This window comes from Struthio camelus, chromosome 1 (assembly GCF_040807025.1).
Source record: "Struthio camelus isolate bStrCam1 chromosome 1, bStrCam1.hap1, whole genome shotgun sequence".
Taxonomy (NCBI): domain Eukaryota; kingdom Metazoa; phylum Chordata; class Aves; order Struthioniformes; family Struthionidae; genus Struthio; species Struthio camelus.
This window is the reverse complement of record NC_090942.1, coordinates 7,400,639-7,422,534: the sequence shown is the minus strand read 5'-3', so window position 1 is coordinate 7,422,534 and position 21,896 is coordinate 7,400,639. Positions and strand designations below refer to the sequence as shown.

The window sequence follows — 21,896 nt, the reverse complement described above, 5'->3', positions numbered from 1 at the left end:
GGAAAGAGAAAGGAGAAACAGAGAAAAGGGGAGCCTTCCAGACCTAACTCATTAACAAAGCATGTTAATCAGAAAATACATATGAATTGTATCTTGCACAGATAAGACACAGGAGAGAGCTTAATTAAATAAGTTTATTGTCTAATGTTTACACTTGTTACATTGCCGCTGTAAACTGCAGCAACATAAATAAATTTTCAGCAGGAACCGTGTTCCCCCGCGCTTTCCCTTCTATGAACACTGCTTTAGGAATCTGGCCTCGTTCTTTAGAATCACAAAAGCAAAGTGGACATGAAGTTTCGGTGGCACAGTTATCACAAGTACATGTTTTAAACAAAACTACTGGGCTGACCTGCTAGCATGACAGCAGCTACTGTGCTGTCTCACAGGAAGCCCAGCACAAGAAACTGAAGTCTCTGGGCCTCGCAATGCAGCAATCCACCACAGAACCAGTTCATAGGTGAGATGAGTACCAGTCTCAGGTAAAATGTTTGCTTGTCCACCCTCAGAGCTAAGAGAATAGTGCCTAGGTGGAGATACCACAAAGGAATAAGGAGTGCCGAGTTCAATAACGGGGAAATGCAAGTTATAAAAGTATTTTAAAGATTCATGTAAAATACAGGTTACAAATAAATTCTGTCAAGAATAATGGCATGTGACAATCTGAACTCAGATTTTTTTTCCTACCAGGAACAGGGAAATAAATTTAACATTTTAATGCTGTGTGCAAAAATGTTTACCAATATCGAACTGATACATTTTACCATCCCACTGTAGTGTCTGAACAGCAAGGTAGATGAATCGGTTTCCAGCATTACAGGCAACACTAGATATACTTAAACAAGATAATGTAAACTTTATTCTTAAGGCAGCTGGTACTAATGCTGCACACAGGCGTTGCTCAATGCCCATTGCAATAATGGGGCACATAGCACTTTAAAACAAGTAAAAGGAAAATAGCGTTATTGGACTAAATGATGCATGTTGTCAAAATACTTTCTCTTTCACACAAACCATGAAATATTTGGACATCTAGAAAAATAGTGCACCTACTCCTCCAACTTCAGCCTGTTCTTTTACAAATATTTCAAAATACTGATAAATAATGGTGACTGCAAGCAGAATGCCAGTGCCTGACCCAATGGCTCCAAGGAAGTCAGCTAATACTGAAAGGGCACCAATGCACAAACCACCAAATGCAGCTGCTGTAGGGATATACCTGTAGCAAAAAAAAAAAAAAAAAAAAGTATTCATAATCATTCCTTTTCATCCAAGGGGCCTAGCAATACATCTATACAGAAAAAAACAGCCAGCATATTTACAGAACTTCCGAGCTGCAACTTGGCCATAAACTCTCAAAAATCTTCTAAATTATATGTACACAAAGCGTAGAAACTAAGATACATATTTGCCAGTAGAAAAACTATGTGAACCATTTAATACTGGCAAAGTTTTTAAATTAATAGTATAACAATTTTGTATATATGCATGGTACGGACCTTCAAAAGAACCAAGAACAACTGCTTTGACATCTAAATGTTATATCTATGTAGGGATAAATCTGTCTTTCCACCATATATTTCTGCAGACTTTGCATACTGCAGAAAATACCACTATTGTACTGTCATCTTCGTTCAGTAATAGTAAATTAAGCACCTGTAAAAGTCAAGGTATTTTCCTTTCACAAAGATGGAAGAGATTTATCCCAAATCCCTGCCTTATTTTCTGCTTAAACAAAAGAAACTATAGGATAATCTCTTAATTACTGCTATAAACATCTTTCACCTTATCAGGAAAGAAGACAGTTGAATAGGAAAAAACTTGAGATTTGCAGTGGAAACAAGTCTCTGATTTTTCAGAGAGCATCTGCTCCAGTTGACACCTCCCCAGTCCCACTTTCCACCACCCAGTACAGCAGCGCTGTTGGAAGCTAGCATTTTCTTACCTGTTAAGCTCATGAACCATTGAGGTATCCCTGTGGCCTCTCATCACCATTTGCTGTTCTTTGAGTTGCTTGGCAACCTGCAGAAATATAATTTTATGAAACTACTTCACTGTTTCATAATCAGCTGATATTTAGTCAGAGTAATAACTGTGATCAGCTATAAACTAGTCAGTTCTAAGTTAGAGGCTACATCTGAAAACATAATAATTAGGCACGCTCATCAGAACACCTACATCTTTTGCTGATGATCCAGATACCTCAATCCAAGTTTTTGAGAAGAACGCACAGGATCCCAACATAAAAATTATGTAAACTATTACATGGACAGGATCCTCAAATATTGCACCCATGGATTCTGGAGGAGACAAATAGTAGCAGAGGCCACCAACAGGATAGGACCTAGCAGGGCCACCACCACTGACATCCTACGAAAGAGGAAGAAAAAGGAAATTAGTTATTGCTCACAGATCTCTCACATTGCTATCTACATTTATGGAGGAATAGTTCTTCCATGTTTAAAATGGCATTTACATGTAAGTGTTAAAAAGAAGTATTCCATGGGTAAAATAGCAAAGTTTTACAACAAAGGGAAATATAAATATACATATATTTCTATAGGAAGTGGTAAAATACTTACTGCCCACTGTCCTAATAAGTTCACCAAGAAGTTGCCACTGAAACGAACAGACAGCATCTGAGATATAACATAGAGGTTTGAAACTAAGGCAGATTGCAGAATGATGGGAATGTTAGAGGTATAAAAGAGCTTGATAGGATAGCTGCTGTATTGTCCACGATATCGTGCAGACTTGATAGGTAAATCAACACGAAATCCCTAAAGGAAAGAACACAAATGCACCAAGTTTATTTCTAAGATAGCAGGTACTCCTAGTATGCTTCAAAGCTATTCCTGTAAGATAGTTTTTGCTAGATAAAAATAAGGAGTGCAAGGTATGGAACAGTAAAGCCCAAAGGCCTTCTGCTACAATCCAGATTAGAAATTTTGAGGATTTCTAAGCGTTACTGCTTGGTTGTACTACATACTTTTTACATAAACATAATCTCTCATCTGCTTAATGGTATTCCTCTAAAATACAATTACTTTGTAGCATAGGGCTCGATAAAAACCTCGAATGGCTTTTAACTAGTCAGCATCAGCACATTCTGTTTATGAGTTAGGCTCCTATCTGAGTAGGCCCAAGAAAAGCTGCATTTAAAAAACAGAGAATTCCAACTTTTTGCCAGCACTCAGTCCCAACAGCTTAAAAAAAAAAGATATTTTATTAGCAAAAAATACCATATGGATATCCTTTAGCATCCATTTTAATGAACACTCAAATTTAAAAACAGAGAGCTGAATATTTAGAGAAAAAAATAGGGAAAAAACCCAGTAAGCTACGCATTAACCGCACTGTTGTTCTCTAGAACAAATCTATATCATGCAAACCCCAAAGCAGCAAGGTTCTGTAGCTCTATCTGAAAATAATCTTTTACGTTAACTATGAATATTAAGTATATTATTTGTATGATAAAAAAAACACTGCAGTCTCAGAATCCGGTTTTAGTAAAAAGAAGTCTCATAGCGGGTGTGGCGTTTAACAGAACGCTCTAGTGAGATTACATCCCTACCTGAGTAAAAGTCCTTCTGGCTATAAATTTTAACAGCCGTATTATTGCAGAGTTATGTTACAGAAATAACAGTATTGAAAGAAAAATAGAATGAAGGAAGCTCCTTACTCAAAGCTAGGATACTTCAGTTATTCTAGTGCAACTTTTGCAATAATTTTTTGCTCAACGAATGCAGTGTCTAGAGTCCATGCACTTCTTCATAAGCACTTCTGCTATGAGGAATTTTGCATTTTACCTGGAAATATATGACTACTGCAAACACAAATACTGTAGCAATCAGATTCATCAGATTGGGCAAATTCTGTCGGTAGAAGGCCTCCCGCAAAGCACGGACTTTGTCCGTTCGTGTGGCCAGAAGATGAAATAATGCAATCACAGCACCCTCAAACTCCGTTCCTGCATAAAGCAATAAAAGAAAATCAAGGTTTTCAAAAGGAAGATGTGATTCTTTAAACAAAAGAGATCTGGCTTTAATTTACAGTTTTAAAAATTACACACATATATAATCAGATATAATAGGACAGAAATCCTGTTACAACAAATATATCATGATCTAGGAGTTTCTTTTCGTTTGTGTAATTCAGAATCATCTGTCAAACATTACTGACAATAAAAAACTAGAATTCTCACATACGTGAGAAAAACAGACTTTTCCTTTTATTTTCTGGGGGCATGGGGAAGAATAGAAGAAAAATAACAAAAGAGGAGAAAAGTAGCTATGAAAAAGTAATAAACCACAACAAACGGACGTGATAGAAATCAGAGGTGAAAATTAAAGCAAATGAAAAACACGTCTCAGGATTTCAAATATATGCATTAAACTACTGAACTTCTTGACGCAGGTACGGGTTGTATCTTGATTTGCTAAATCCATAGTCTCAAGACAACCAGATATGGTCAAAGAATGGCTGAGAAATGGACAGAGGGCACTCTGACATATCAAATAGGCTTAGAGTAATTTGGAGGCACTAACTATAACCTGTAGCCACAGACAACACTTGGATCATAAACAATTCCCCTGAACAAACAGAATCTATTATCTTTTCTATTTCTAAATTAATCTCGGAACTTATTAATCACAGAACGGTTGAGGTTGGAAGGGACCTCTGGAGATCATCTAGTCCAACCTCCCTGCTCAAGCAGGGTCCTCTAGAGCACACTTCCCAGTATCGCATCCAGGCAGGTTCTGAGTATCTCCAGCAAAGGAGACTCCACTACCTCTCGGGGCAACCTCTTCCAGGGCTCTGTCACCCTCACAGCAAAGAAGTTTTTCCTCAGGTTCGGATGGAACTGCCTGTGGTTCAGTTTCTGCCCGTTGCCTCTTGTCCTGTCACTGGGCACCACGGAGAAGAGTCTGGCCCCATCCTCTTGACACCCTCCCTTCAGATACTTGTACACATTGATGAGATTCTGCCCAAGTCTTCTCTTCTCCAGGCTGAAGAGTCCCAGCTCTCTCAGCCTTTCCTCTTAGGAGAGATGCTCCAGTCCCGTCATCATCTTTGTAGCCCTCCGCTGGACTCTCTGCAGCAGTGCCATGTGTCTCTTGTCCTGGGGAGCCCAGCACTGGACACAGTACTGCAGGTGAGGCCTCCCCAGGGCTGAGTAGAGGGGGAGGATCACCTCCCTCGACCTGCTGGCAACACTCTGCCTAATGCAGCCCAGGATCCCATTGACCTTCTTGGCCATAAGAGCGCATTGCTCTTGGGCTAAATTATGCTAAGATAAGATGGAAATGCAAAAAATCTTCAGCCAAGGGGCTACTGTTCCCATTTTAACTACTGCAATTCAAATCAAAGGCAAACACTGCCTTAAAAAACAGAGGTTAATCTTCAGGTAGTTATTCTAATTAAGTCAGACAACATTTTCATCTTCACCGTTAGACAATTGATTTTAGGGGCTAACCGTGACACATTAAAACAACTTTTTAATCAGATATTTATCAGATGGTTATCAAAACTTTGTGTAGTATACATCCACTGAAATGCGTCGTAACTAATTGTAACGGGACACGTACCTCTACCAGTGTTAATCGTAGTGGGACTAAAAGCCTTCCAGACAATAGTTTCACAGATATTGGTAGCAATAAACAGGGAAATACCAGACCCCAAGCCGTAACCTTTCTGTAGCAACTCATCTAACAGCAGCACAATCAAACCAGCAACAAACAGCTGTAGGAAAAGAAACAAAACAGAGCAGAAACAAGCATAATTCAAGTCGCGAATTAATTCCATGCCTCAGTGTTTTCATCATAGTGGAGAGACTGATCATTAAGCATTTACTCTAAGCACCATTGAAGCAGTACTTTTGCCTTCTCTTGTACACATGCCTACACATCTCACCTTGTAATATTTTCTGTGACTTCGACACTGATGCTAGCAAACAAACAGGTTACTCAGGAAGTGCTTTTTTCAAAAAAGTGTTTAAGTTTGTGCATTTACTTTGCTCTACAGGATTAATGTCCCAAAGCTGCATCTGTATCCTTTAATCAGAAATCCTCTGTGGTACTTAACAGTATTAAGGTGCTTTCAAAGTCTGATTCCAAATACAGGAATTAATAAACAGCCACTCCTTTCTGAAACATTTGTGACATTAATTATCCCAACTTTCTCCTCCCTTAGGTAAGATTTAGAATTTCCCATATATGTTTATAAATAGATAGAAAGGATCATGCTTTATGGCGTTACAAATAAGCAAATAAATAAAAGCCAACCAGACATGGAAAGAAAAAAGCCTTTTTTCCCCCTCCAGCTATACCGTAGCTAACCAGTCCCAGTTACACACAAAATAGCCCGTTACAAACCTGGATTATAATAAGAAGACAAATTCCAGCACCCATTTCAGCAGGATCTCCATACATTCCAGTCATAACATACACAATGGCTTGCCCAATGGTAATAATCATCCCAAATACTAAAACAAGAGAGAAAGCAAATCCTTTAAAAATATCTGAATTCACCTACTAAAGAAATCTCACACCTAGTATTTTACTTAGGTAGGCTGCTTTCCCAAGATTAAAGATATGCTTGTCAGTTTTAATCAGAACAGTGCTTACATTTCTGGGCTCCATTGAACAAGGCTCTGTCTTTTGGAGTATCACCAACTTCAATGATTTTTGCTCCAGCTAGCAGCTGCATTATCAAACCAGATGTCACAATGGGTGAAATACCCAATTCCATCAACGTACCTGAATAGAAATAAAAATTAATACAACTGCAGTTCAAGAATCTCTCCTAAGGGATTATAAACTGAGGCTATTAGGCCTGTTGAAAGGTTTCTGACCTATAGAGAACATTTTCCGTAACCCTTCAAACATGTATTCAAATAACAGGATAATCAAAAAGAGACCCATATCATCTCCTCATACAAAGGATGCTGTGTTAAAATCTGTAATTTTGAAGGCAGCATGAGGAAACATATATAGCCTTTCACTTTAAATATTTTTTTGAAACTGTGCTAACACTGAAGTTTGATGCACATTGAAGCTAAGCAAGTTACATAGCTAGCTTTTTGGTATACCATAGCAAGGAAGCTTTCACTGGAAAAAGCCCTCTCATTCCTCGGTTCTCACTGCTTCAGCTGCAACTGTCACATTTTCAAAAAGCTTAGTTGTGAAGACTACAAGAAAGATGTTGCAGATCCACAGGAGTTCAGTGATTCTGAGAGTGGCATATGACTCTAGTTAAAAGCACATGAGTTTAGGATTAAACCAATCTTTAACAAAAAAACCCATGTCATTAAGATGTTCTACTCTGCCATCTCACCAAGTAGCATAATGTCAGCTAGGTATCAACTTTCCAATGGTATACAACTTAATCAGGAAGGTACGACTTCATAAAACGCTACCTCTGCAGCATGTACTCACGTACCAGAAAATCTGTCTGTTTTTTTCCCCCCCCACCTACTTCACCTGGTATAATAAAAAGCAGAGCAGAATTCATTTTGCTTACATCCTCAGACTGCCACACCTACAACACCAGCACTATCACCAAATACTGTGATTCAGATATATTCCCAGCAAGATCTTGTTGAAGCACTATAATATAAACTGCAGGAGGTATCAAAGTGCTATGGAAGCAGAACTGAATCTACTCAAAGCAATGAAAGTCAGGGAGAAAAAGCTCACCTTTTGCCTGAAAAAATACTCTCCCACCTTAACACAGAAACATTCCTCCACGTGATCTTTTTAGTGCAACAGTGTTACAAAAAAGATCATTTCTGAAACTTAATTTTTCCTTCAGTAAATTCAGTAAATCTCTTCTCTCTGAAGATGCTGCAAGCTTAGAAAAAGAAAATACTGAAAATATGGATGAAAATTAAGAAGCAAAACTAGCAAGTGATCAATCTTTCCAACATTTCCCAAGGTGGAACTTTAAATCTAAGAAAAAAAGTTTGTGTGAGGATACATTTTAAAAGTTTACTACTAAATTAAGCCAAATCAAATTACTTCTTAACCATCTTTTATGTGGTTACTCAAGGGATATAAAAAAGTATATATTTTTTCTGAAGTTAAGTTGCAATACCCACTAGGAAGAACAAGACGAGAATCATCTCACAATTATTTTGAACTCTGAACACCCAAGCATAACTCTGCTCTTACGTGTAGCATATTTGTGACCCATCATAAAGTTAGCAGCAAAATTATTAACACAAAAGTACTTAGCCATTGCAGACTGGAGAATTAGTGACATGAGAGGCAAGGTCTGAAGGGTCATGCGAAAGATCAGGAAGTAGAAAAAGGATATTCATAGCTGATCAGACTAGAAAATTACGTATCCTCACAATCTGTCTCTGAACAGGGCCCCTTCTTTGCGGGAAGTATCACTCTGCCCCTTTTCCTATAAATTAAATTACTCAGAAGCTGCATCTTGCATCTTCTCCAACTATTCTGTGTTAGATCTGCTGCTTACTAATCACATTGGCTGCCCCTACCCCGTTACACTATGAGAAAAAGTGATCATCCATTCCCCATTCACTTTTTTTCCCAGAGATCAAGGTTTTAAAGACATCTGGGACATAACACATTATATGTGAAGAAACCTCATTTATTTAGGATGTCTTTCTATATATTAACTCCTACCTTAGATTTGCCCTGTTGTCTTTTCCTGAGTGTTTTCTAGATCCACTATGTCCTTCATGGGATGGTGGATTAGAACTGCATGCAATATTCAATTTGTGGCACCCTATGGATTTATACAGACATTTCTTTGTATTCTTTCAACAGTTCTTAAGCCATTAGCAGGTCTTCCCTCTTATCCCACAAGTTCCCTGAAGAGCCTTTGATAAGTAATCTGAACTTAAAGTTCAGTGTTTTTAAGTGCCTCCCCTCCTGTCTGGAGTTTTCTTTTCATTTCCTTTTCACTACCAAATTCCTCATTTTATGTTTTTTTTTTTTTAAACGTTTAATATATTGGGTTTTTTCCTTACTAAAAAGTAAAAAATTTAAGTCATGATCATATTCTGGTTCTTTCACACTTCCATCTTAACATTTACATACCGCTCGGTACTGCATCAAATATGTCCTCTCTCAAGGAAATCTCTACTTTTCCAACAAGCAAGAACATTAGGATATCAAAAACATTAGCCTTCATTTCACATCCTACAACGACATCCAGTCAGTGGAATTAGGTGTAAATTAAATTTCCCGCTCCCCTTTTTTGTTGCCTTCACAGCCTTTCTAGTCTTTTCTTGGCCACTAACCCCAACCTGGCTTGCGCAGTGGATAGTATATTTGGCATCACACGCTACTACTGAGATACAGATTGTTTATACACAAATTCTGCAGTAAAATTTGAAACAGCTAAATTATTTACCTTAATTTATTACCTTCACCAGTATGACCCACTCTGCCATTCCTAAATAATTTGTACCTTCACATTAGAGGGTGCCACTGATTTTCTTGCTTCCAATCAATTTTCTAAGACACAGATGAGGTCAGCATTCTCATTTAAAGTCATGCATGCTAGGTCACCCATCTTAGTTTCAGATATCTAGCATGAGTACAAAAGTTCTTATACGTTTGGTTGGGGTACAGTTGTCTATTTTAAAAAAAGTTAGGTTGACTTCACTAAAGGTAAACTATGTCTCTGCCCTTAGCTTTCCCACCTGTAAAATTACTCACTCGTAACATTGCCAAAATATTATGAGGCATTGTTGACCTGCAAGTGTAAGGCGTTTTCTAGTCGAGGCTCTCATAGCGCATACTACTGCGGTTCGTTAGCCGGGGTGAGGGGAAGACAACGTCCCACAAATTAATCAGAAAAAGATGGTTCTACGTTTGAAACAGAATCAGCCCTAAAGTTGAGGATCAAAATGAATCTCGTTTACATGTCAAACGAAACCCCGTTCCTATGATAAAGTATTCCTCAGAGATCAAGTCAATTATGAATACAAAACATTACATCTGTGTTAAGCACTTTTCAAAGCGTTTCAACTAGACATCTGGGTCGTGCGACATTTAGTATTTCAAGATCAGTTTAACAGCCACCAATTTTTATTCCAGTCTGTTTATGCTGATTCAAAACAGAGAAGAACGAACTGATCTACTAACCTCTGTTTGATGCAAGAATGACTCGCATCCAATAGAAAGGATCTGCAGAGTCTGATGACATGATTCCAAACAAAGGTATCTGTTGAAGCACATGGCAGTATTAAGCATATATACAAAGAGAGCTTGCCTTAATCCAAGAATCCTAGCTTGTAATGACTCCACTATTGTACGGTTTAGAATAATTCATTCCAATTTTTTTTTTTTTTGTAATTTAAACTAAACTAGAATATACATTAACAGAGATACTGACACCACTTATTTTAATCCTCCAACTGAGGTATGACTCAGAGGTCTCCACTATGGAACCTAAGATTCTTCTACAGAAAAAAGCAGAAATCTCTACAAAGGGGATTCAAAACACATTAGCCCGATGACTAAAGGTGAAAACATGAACGCCTGTTAGATGCAGCTAGGGAGTAATACAATCCCCTGAAGAAAACAGAAAACACATAAAATAAATAGGTTAGCTACCACAAATCATTAAGACCCTAAAAACATTATACAATATGCCGTTATTTATTTCATCAACGTTTTTGTAGCAATTTTGAGTTTTACAAAAATAAAGCAAAGAGTAACTAAGCATTTCTAAGGAGAGAGAAAAAAAGCATTAATTTTTTAAGGGTCATGAACATTTATTTTCAATACAAATTAAAAATATAGCATAAACTGCAATGCATGTATCTTTCCAAGCTTCTAAAGTCTCGTTAATTAGGAAAGCAGCAGACTGGGTGTGCACACAATCCGAAATCTATGTTTTTCTAGATTACTGCACTCTAGTCTGCAGCTAAGAAATACAGATAAAATACACGTTCTTCTGTCTCTAGATACACAAAAACAGGTACCTACGAGAGCTGCTTTTCAGCCTTTCAATAGCCATTCACTGCTCTAAACATCAAAATTATTAAACTACTGCTCCAGACTCGGAGTGTAAAGCATAAATTCAAGTTCATAAACTAAAAGGTTGATTCTGGAGATGCCAGGTTCATTTTAAACGATCTAACAGGACTAAATGTTCTTTAAAAAAATGCAGCAATACATGGACACTAATTTTGTGCAATATCTAAGTACTCTCTAAAAAAAAAAAAAAAAAAATATTACCCATCTATAACCCAAGTACAGGTTCTAGGAACTCTTGTAACTATGAGTAATAAAGATTATGGGAATGTTTACAAAGACCCGTATTTTGGAGAGTTTTAGCTAACTTATTTGTCAGTACTTTCACAAAGACCAAGTTGTAAATGTCAACTTAAATACTTTTCCTGCAATCTTTACAACACATGAGGTTGTTCAAGAAGAACCAAGTAAAAGCACCCGCTTCTACCTCATTTTTAACCCTGCCACTGCTAACACTATATAACTGAAACTGTTAGGTCAGCATAAAACAAGAATTTCTCACACTTTTAGCATTATTTATATACACAGAGCGTATTTTATACACTCATTTTGCATATATTACATGCACAGAACATTTTTTTTTGTGTTACAAGAAGGATATCAGTACCTACCTGGCAGCATACTAAGAAAATGAAGAGTGTGATAGCCGTCCATAGTACCTTCTCTCTGAACTGGATCTAAGGAACAGAACGTAGATAGCAATTAACGTGTTCGTTGTATCTATAATTTTCTTTCTACTACCATATTAGTACTAAATGTTACATCACTCAGAATTAAACATGAACACATTAAACTAGAAAGCATCTTTTCTCATTAGAAATTATTTTTAATATGATTTTCAGCTCTTATGCAGAGATACGCTCATGGGGCTTCTGTGTCGTCAAAGAAAACTCAAGGGATATGGCAGTGCACCTGATATTGAATTGAGTTAGCAGAACATATTTTATCTATAATAATCTAACAAAGTGCGTTTTTATAGAAAAACACCAGCATGAGCTACAAATACAGACATACCTTAACAAACTTGAAAGATTAATTCAAAAAAACAAACAACCCTTAATCTTCAGTGATTCTAACGATTCCAACTCTTCGTTTCAAGGGAACGGAGGCATTATTTTGTAATGCTGGAAGTTATTAGACTAAAGTATGAGAATGTTTCGAAAGAGATTTAACTGCAGTGAAGGCAAGCAATAAAAGAACCAGAAGAACCATGAGTTTTGAATAGTAACTTGAAATATTTAGAGTGAAGTTAAGAAGAAGCTTAAATTCACCATGATGTTCATGGACACAAACCACAAAGTCGTTTTCAGACTTTTTCCTTCCAAAGCATTTCTAGCTCTGCAATTCATTTATTACTTTTAAAAGATTGTCAGATCACTGACAATCAGTCACTAATGTATGGAAGAGAACCCCGGGGTCAGAACATCGAGCCATAGTACTGTAACTAGTTCCAGGTGCAAGAATAGAAGATCTAATTTCTAATCAGGAGACTACTTAAAGCCTGAGACAGAAGGAAATGCACTTGAAGAGTTCAAGAGAGCAAAGATTCAGTGTTATAGTCCAGTTCGCACCTCTGCTCTACGAGCTTATCCCATACACTGGGATGTTCACTGCAGCCAAGAGCACAGCAACTACTAAAATGTGACGTGAACTAACACGTAAGATAGAAGTGGCAGAAGTACTAGTTGCTGCCTCCAGCCACTGAATCTGCATGCACAGAAGTAACAAGAAAAAGGATTAGTGCCTCATTTCATAGGTCCTGAACACCCTCAAATGAGAAGATATGAATTGATACAGCAGTGCAACTTCTTAAGACCAGGAAAAGAAAAAGTTTGTATCTTTATAATTAAAAGCATACACTTACTTAGAGGGAAAACAAGCCCAGTAATTTAATGTATTTACTGATATAGCCCCACTCTTAAAAAAAAAAAAAAAAAAAAAAAAGAGGCCAGGTGCTAAAAATACTTACAGTACAAAGTTAAAAAAATAATGATAATGACAGCAGCAAACAGTATCTTATGTTAGATTTTACGCAGCGCTAACAGACTTTACCAAGTGCTGTCTGAATTCTATACTTCAGATTTTAAGTGCAGACTTTCAAACACAAAAATGCTAAGTAGAACACTATAATATGCTAAACAGAATTAACTCTGCAGCACAACAGTTAAACCTTAGCTTCTGAGGTATCAGGCTCTGCAGCACCTCTGACTCTCTTTATAACTATGGTGAATGCAAGCATTAGAGAAATTCTGTATTACCCAAATCACACTTCATTCACAAGTAACAGTCCCTGAAGCCATATGCCAGGAACAGCAAAATACAAAGGGGTATCAAGATTCTTCAACCACAAACAATAACGAGCACAGAGACAATATGTTTCATCATCTGATCAGATCCAATTGGACATTTCATTCCTTCAACATTTTTCTCACTTGTTGAAGTCAAGTGACTTAAGCACCATCTTCTTGCTGTTCTGAACAGTCTGTTCCGTTTCTTAGGGAAGTCTGCGCATACAAGGGGAACATAAACCAATACGAATAACTACAAAAAGCAGCAATTGCTTCTGTCAATGAACTTGACCAAAACACAAAACTAATACTCCTTAGTGCCAGAAAAATAAAACTTGTCACCAAAAAGAACAGGAACACAGTTCAGCGGGAGCCTAATTGAACCAGAACTTTATCTTCATTCAACAATCAACAAAAGTTTATAGAAAATAGCTTTTTTTCCTATTTCGATATTTTTGTTTCTTGCCTTGGCCGTAACCAACCCGCTAAAATGGTTACTAATGATGGCTACCAGTGACAGCTTGCAAGAAAACAACAGATAACAAAGAGGACAGGTTATAAGAATTAACCTAGGTCACTCAGTAGGCCATACGCAAGCAAGCGATATCATTTAAAACAGTCAGACAAAGGGCTCTTCAGTCTAGGAAAGATGTTCCCAAGCATGTTTTCATCTCAGATTTCTACAAGGCTGACAACTGGCAGTCACTGACCTAGACAGTGAAAAAGAAAGTGAGCCAAGGAGCAAGGACAGGAATTTCAGCACCTTCATCTGCTGATGGGGGACACAGACACAGCCTCTCCTCCACTCCGACAAGTTGAAAGGGAGCAGGAAGAAACAAAGTGAAAACCCACAACTGGCCCTGAGAATTACAGAAACGTCAACATCTACAGACTTGTCTTAGCTTCCTCTACCCATCCATTTCACCAGAGATAATGGCATAGCTGGATGTGGCCAATCAAAGACGTGTCAGAAACCAGCACCGGAAGACTGCACTAAGGTTCACTGCTGCAGAAACAAGAGTGGGTACTTCCATATAAGTCACGTGCATCCTAATTGTAGCAAACAGGGTTTGGTTCTGGAGGTTCCTGCTGTGCAGATGCCTTTGTCTGACTGAAATCATTTATTTGGAGACCTGTCCTGAGAGGGAAAGATACTGGCAGGCAACAAGGAAAGACAGATGGGGCAAAGAGCCAAGGAATAAATCCCTATCTTCTTAAATATGAGTCCCAAGGAGGAATAATCAGCAGATCTTGTTCTATCTTTTCCTGTCAATCTAGCATACTCAACTATGGTTACTGGCACGACCATCTCTGCAGCCATTCCTGACCTTCCAGAATCTCTCATCAGCGTAAGGAGATTCTCTTGAAGAGAAGCTATAGTGCCATGCTCTCAGCTACGCACTTTCTTTTAAGAATAAAAATTAGTATTTATCAATTATGAAATTTTCATACCAGTCACGATGGTGACTATTAGGTACATCTGTTATTCTAATTGCCACCTTTGTAACCTAGGTGATGTGTGTTTGCCTGAGTCTTTTTAAGCCTCAAATTAGGAAACGAAAAAATGATTTTCTGATAGGGCAAGTATCACCTTAATCTACAGAAATTAACTAATTTTGATCTAGAAAATGCATAGAGGACTGTGAGGAGGTTCTACGGCTAAAGGAGTAAACAGAACAGCTGTAACTGAAGTCAGCTCATCTATTTCAGAACAAAGTGGTACATACAGTAGGTAAACTGGGAGTAATTACCCGGAATACCTCACAGATCACTGTCCAACTTCACCAAAGAGACATATAGCTATTGGAGTAGAAAATATTACGTGGGAAAGAAAGAACTAAATTTCTAGTTCCTAAATTATGGCACAAGTCTTTTCAAAGTAATAGGTAAGCCAGCCCAAAGCCTGGCATTACCACCAGTACTCAAAGCCATTGACAACAGTTGTACCCACAGGGAAAAAAAGCATGAAAACTTTGCTCTAGAATATAAAAGCAAATACAATCATAGGAAGCTGAAAGTAAAATTTAGCCTAGAAACATGACACTTTAGAAAAACAAGTTAGTATAATTACCCACTAGAACAACTTATCAGAGCCATCTTACCAGAGTAAGACAGTCATCATCGTGGTAATTCTGTTACGTTAAGTTAGACTCCTTGCCCCTCCTCGTAAAAGAGTATGTCTTACTGTAGCGCTCACTGTCTATATTTATAGTGGAGTTTGGACTCAAATATGACTACATTGTCTTACCAGTGAATCAACAGAAGTAAAAACGTAATGTGCTGCTCACCTTCCTTTCTGGTTTCTGGATCTCAGGTAAAACTGCACAGAATGGTTTAATAACTTCTAAAAATTTAACTGTTCAAAGAAAAAGAGAAAAGAAGAGAGAGGAATGTATTAATGAACTTATATACACTCATAAAACTCCATATAATTTTATTTAACTTCAGGAGAGAAAAACCAAAATTTAAATAAAAATGCTTGATAAGTGAATTCTATTTCGTTAACACCTAATTCAATGCCTGTAAAATCGATGCCCTTTTTTTTTTTTTTAAACCAGATCAAAATAGGGCAAAACTGTTTTAAACATCAGATATCGATTTGCCCCCTTTTTTTCCCCCTAGGCTGGTTTAGCATCATTTTAGATGAGAGGCAGCACCACGTGAATCACCAGAAATGAACTAAATTATATTTCATCTAAAAATAAGTGACCTAGTATCATTCCGTGCTAGTTATAAGCCAAAACAAAGCATGCTGACATCAAAGAGTACCCGCACAGAGGCTGACATCTTGCGCTCGGTGCAAAGTAAATCTCTAAAATAAAGACAAATTAGAAAACTTAGTTCAAATCACTGCAGCTATTAACTGACTAGGACTTTGTGGCTTTTGCTTCAACGCCTGATGCACCCCTCTTCACCAGCTCTCCTTTAAAAACACCCGAAAAGCTCTTCGACCGAAAACATCCTGAAACACAGGCTTTTTGGTGGCTAGTACTTGCACGTCATCCCCAGCGCCAGAAGATACGGACAACCACAGAAACCGCTCATCAGCCCCTCTTCAGGAAAGCGCATCCGCGACACCGCGGGTGAGGCCACCTACAGCTCGCGCGGAAAGGACATTTTTACCTCCCTGCGCCCCACTCCGCCTGGCCGAGCGCCTCCTCTCCTAACCCCAAACCCTCGCGGAGGCTCGCGCACCGCGGCCCGCAAGCGGGGCCTCTTCACGGAGGGGATCCAGGCCGGCAGAAAGAGCGGTGCCGCCTCAGCCCGGCAGCGCCTCCCTCGCCCGCCGCTCCGCCCCGGCCCCGGCCCCGGCCCCGGCCCCGGCCCGTACTCACTGCCCATGGCGGCGGCGGCGGGCGGCCAGGCGCCCGCCTCCCTCGGCCGCTCTCACCGCCGCGCCGCGCCGCGCCGCTCCCCTCCCGCCGCTCCCGCCGCCGCCGGCCGGCGCCCTCACGTGACGCCGGACGCAGGACCCAACCCCTCCCCGCGAGCCTCCTGACGCGCAGGCATCGCCGCGGACGACTATTCCTCCCTGAGGGCAGGGCGCCGCCCCGCGCGACGGGGAGAAGCGATATGGCGGCCACGGGCGGCGCCGCAGCGCCGCGCCGCTCCCCTCCCCTCCGCCGAGCGACGGGAGCAGGGAGAGCATCGCTGCTACCCGCCGGTTCAGGCGGTCTCCGGGCAGCTAAAGCGACTAAGGACCCAGAGGAGCCGTTGTGCCCCGCGATGGGGCGGGGCGAGGCCTGGGGGCGGGGCCGGCTGCCGGGCGGGGCGGGGCGGGGCCGGCTCCCAGCGGGCTGTGCGGCAGCCCGGCCGCGCGACACGGCCACGACAGGGCCGCGACACGGCCCCACAGACACGCGACGGACATGACATTAACACAGGGACACGGACACTGGCACAGGCACACGGAGACGCGACACTCACGACACTGACCCCTGGGCACGCGACAGACAGCACTGACACACGGACAGGCGACACGGACACTGACACGCATGACACCGAAACACGGACACGCGGCACGGACACACGACACTGGCAGGACACGTGGCATGGACCCTGACACGCATGACACCGAAACACGGACACGTGACACGGACACGCGACGCTGACAGGACACGTGGCATGGACACTGACACGCATGACACCGAAACACAGACACGTGACACGGACACACGACACTGGCAGGACACGTGGCATGGACCCTGACACGCATGACACCGAAACACGGACACGTGACACGGACACGCGACGCTGACAGGACACGTGACATGGACACTGACACGCATGACACCAAAACACAGACACGCGACACGGACACGCGACGCTGGCAGGACACGTGACATGGACACTGACACGCATGACACCGAAACACAGACACGCGACACGGACACGCAACACTGACAGGACACATGACATGGACACTGACACGCATGACACCAAAACACGGACACGCGACATGGACACGCGACGCTGGCAGGACACGTGGCATGGACCCTGACACGCATGACACCGAAACACGGACACGTGACACGGACACGCGACGCTGACAGGACACGTGACATGGACACTGACACGCATGACACCAAAACACAGACACGCGACACGGACACGCGACGCTGGCAGGACACGTGACATGGACACTGACACGCATGACACCGAAACACAGACACGCGACACGGACACGCAACACTGACAGGACACATGACATGGACCCTGACACGCATGACACCAAAACACGGACACGCGACATGGACACGCGACGCTGGCAGGACACGTGGCATGGACCCTGACACGCATGACACCAAAACACAGACACGCGACACGGACACGCGACGCTGACAGGACACGTGACATGGACCCTGACACGCATGACACCGAAACACGGACACGCGACACGGACACACGACGCTGACAGGACACGTGGCATGGACCCTGACACGCATGACACCGAAACACAGACACGCGACACGGACACGCGACGCTGACAGGACACGTGGCATGGACACTGACACGCATGACACCGAAACACAGACACGTGACACGGACACACGACACTGGCAGGACACGTGGCATGGACCCTGACACGCATGACACCGAAACACGGACACGTGACACGGACACGCGACGCTGACAGGACACGTGACATGGACCCTGACACGCATGACACCGAAACACAGACACGTGACACGGACACGCGACGCTGGCAGGACACGTGGCATGGACCCTGACACGCATGACACCGAAACACGGACACGCGGCACGGACACACGACACTGGCAGGACACGTGGCATGGACCCTGACACGCATGACACCGAAACACGGACACGTGACACGGACACGCGACGCTGACAGGACACGTGACATGGACACTGACACGCATGACACCAAAACACAGACACGCGACACGGACACGCGACGCTGGCAGGACACGTGACATGGACACTGACACGCATGACACCGAAACACAGACACGCGACACGGACACGCAACACTGACAGGACACATGACATGGACCCTGACACGCATGACACCAAAACACGGACACGCGACATGGACACGCGACGCTGGCAGGACACGTGGCATGGACCCTGACACGCATGACACCGAAACACGGACACGCGGCACGGACACACGACACTGGCAGGACACGTGGCATGGACCCTGACACGCATGACACCGAAACACGGACACGTGACACGGACACGCGACGCTGACAGGACACGTGACATGGACACTGACACGCATGACACCAAAACACAGACACGCGACACGGACACGCGACGCTGGCAGGACACGTGACATGGACACTGACACGCATGACACCGAAACACAGACACGCGACACGGACACGCAACACTGACAGGACACATGACATGGACCCTGACACGCATGACACCGATACACGGACACGCGACATGGACACGCGACGCTGGCAGGACACGTGACATGGACACTGACACGCATGACACCAAAACACAGACACGCGACACGGACACGCGACGCTGACAGGACACGTGACATGGACCCTGACATGCATGACACCGATACACGGACACATGACACTGACAGACACGGACGCGTGACACTGACAGACACGGACAGGCGACATGGACACTGACACGCAATACACCGATACCCGGACACACGACACGGACACGCGACACTGACAGACATGGACACGCGACATGGACACTGACACACATGACACCGATACACGGACACGCGACACGGACACGCGACATGGACACTGACACGCATGACACCGATAGACGGAGACGCGACACGGACATGCGACATGGACACTGACACGCATGACACCGATACACGGACATGCGTCACGGGCAGGCGACACTGACAGACACGGACACGCGAGCTTGGGTCCTGCTGCAAGTGTGTGTGAACAGATGTAGTGGGAGAGGTGATGCTGCAGGCGCCGCTGACTCAGGCCCCGCAGCAAGCAGCACCCCATCTGCTGCAGTAACCCAGCGCCTGTCATTTGCATTAACGCATCTCTAACAGTTTTCTGTCCCTGAGCCTTTACCTGATTGCTACCTTCTACTGCACAAAGAGCTTGCACGATTTCTTTGCCTCTTTTCTGTTAACGCTTTTAAATCAGGTACATCATTTTCCTTTGAGTCCTTCGCAAGAGCTACAGGTCCCACAGGTCTCAGTTTCCTTTCTTTCATTGGTTTCCCACTCCAAACCTTCCCGTTGGTTTTCAGTTAGTCAGTCAGCCAGATCTGCCTGCAGAGCTCAGCGCAGGGGGAGACAGCCTTGCGTGCATCCACAATCGCTGGGAGAAGCGGTGTTAATCCCTAACGCACCGAGCGCTTTCCCTTGCTCCTGGTAGCCGTTAGCCATCAACGAAACAGGAATAATCTGTAGATGAATGTGGTATTGGCAATACCAAAGGTAGCAGTGCCAAAGCTTCCCCTTCCTTATGGTGGCATCCCTGAGGGGCTCCACGGCATGGCACGGCACACAGGTGCCTATCTGCGTTAAGGAAAGCCTTCAGCAAACACCCCAAATGTTTTCTTCTATCTAAACAAAATGTAACCAAATTCCTTTAAAACAGCAGCTGCTGTTATTGGATAAGATTGGTCATTAAAATCAGTAAGAAGTAAAGAGCTCTAGGTGTTCTCAGGAAAGGTGATTTCTTCCTGGAAGAAATGCTGCCTGAACAACATGGTAAGAAATCCTCAGAAAGCTCACAGCAGAAGTTTAAACTGGAATATGTCTTGATTAGATAAAGCTATTCAGAACGGATTGAAGTAGCTCTTTTAAAACAAAATGCTAGAACAAGGTGAAAGAAATATTATTTCACGTCACTGAGACAGATTTGCTAATGAAGCTATGTGCAACAGTACAGTACAGCACAGAGATTAGAGTTATTTCCGAGTCATATAAAGTCATATAAAGAATGAATGCGTGAACTAATGAGAGTAAGATACAAAGCCATGCTTCAGAGCAGCTTTTTGGAGCAGTTCCCCCAGGCAAAGCTGAATCTCAGCCTCAGCCTTGTCTGCTCCTAACATGCTATGACTTCACATGTGGAAGATGTGGAAGTGCCCAATTTGGTTAAACGCCACTTGGCTCTTTTGGGAAACGTCTTTTGCTGATGGTGGGTTTGGTTTATTCAAGCATGACCCCTCAAATAACTTTGATAACATAATTTTCTACCATTTAAGGGGACAAACCTAACAAATCCAGCAAGCTGACAGAGGTTATTCATTAGGGAGGTGACAACTTCACGGTGCTTGGGACAAGTGGGCAAAGGGCTTTTTTAGCATTCCTTCAAAACGTATTGAGTTGAAAGACACACAAGCAGAAGAAAAAGGGTAGTAATATAATACTCAGGAGAGACAACTGAAATGTCTCAAGCCCTGCAGGGGCATTGAGGAGAAACCTCAGGGACATCTCGGCAGAGCGGTGGTTGGCCTTGGCCACCTGAGCGCAGGGGCATCACTGAGGGCTTCTCCATCTTACTGAAGGCCTGGACCACCGGTTAGCAACCATGAATTTGGTACGCTTAGATTAGGGCTTTTTTTTGATTTCTATTTAAAAATAAATAAAATCAGTCTCTGTGCTCAGAGAGGCACAAGTCCCAGACAAAGCCCAAAGTTCAGCCTAGAAGCAGCTGGGGCAAGGGAAGGGTGGCATTTCTGCAAGGGAGAAGACTGGAGATTTCACCGCCTTTACAGAGAAATATTTTTCCCTCTGACAGCTCCTGGGCAGTTGGAGCAGGGGCTCAGGCTCCTCCATGCTGCCCAGTGTCCCCCATGCCACAGGGCTATCCTCTCCCTCTCAGAGCCCCAAAAAGCCACTGCAACAGGAGCAAAAGACTCAGGGTTTCTTTCTTGCCAGAGGGGAGAAGAGAAACAGAGGAAACACAGGGCACACTCCAGCCAGGTGCCCTTTGCTTTAGCTGCTCGACAGGAATGTTTTGGGGGATTTTTTTCTTTTTTTCCCAAACTTTTCTCAGAAGAAGGGAGCAGGAGGCATTTGGTTTCATCAGCTGAGGCTCATTTTCTCAATGCCCAGCAACCTGGGTCACAAATATCACTTCCAAGGAGAGGAAAGTCGCAGGTC

General features: G+C 42.6%; 1 protein-coding gene across 2 annotated transcripts; it reads right to left on the bottom strand.

Annotated features, from left to right (window-relative positions):
- Positions 1–115: 115 nt before the first annotated feature.
- On the bottom strand, positions 116–16,762 carry SEC61A2 (SEC61 translocon subunit alpha 2). 2 transcript variants are annotated; one of them, XM_068912456.1, is made up of 12 exons: positions 16,639–16,762; positions 15,592–15,659; positions 11,627–11,692; positions 10,122–10,200; positions 6,627–6,758; positions 6,375–6,484; positions 5,589–5,742; positions 3,810–3,970; positions 2,583–2,780; positions 2,179–2,370; positions 1,946–2,022; positions 116–1,219 (listed from the first exon to the last, which is right to left on the bottom strand). In XM_068912456.1, the coding sequence occupies exons 1-12, from the start codon at positions 16,643–16,645 to the stop codon at positions 1,033–1,035; spliced, it is 1,431 nt and encodes a 476-aa protein (XP_068768557.1). In that variant the 5' UTR covers positions 16,646–16,762; the 3' UTR covers positions 116–1,032. The 2 variants fall into 2 exon arrangements, with proteins under 2 accessions (XP_068768557.1, XP_068768643.1); XM_068912542.1 differs by lacking the exons at positions 10,122–10,200; positions 11,627–11,692; positions 15,592–15,659; positions 16,639–16,762 and adding an exon at positions 7,698–7,844.
- Between the last annotated feature and the right edge of the window lie 5,134 nt (positions 16,763–21,896).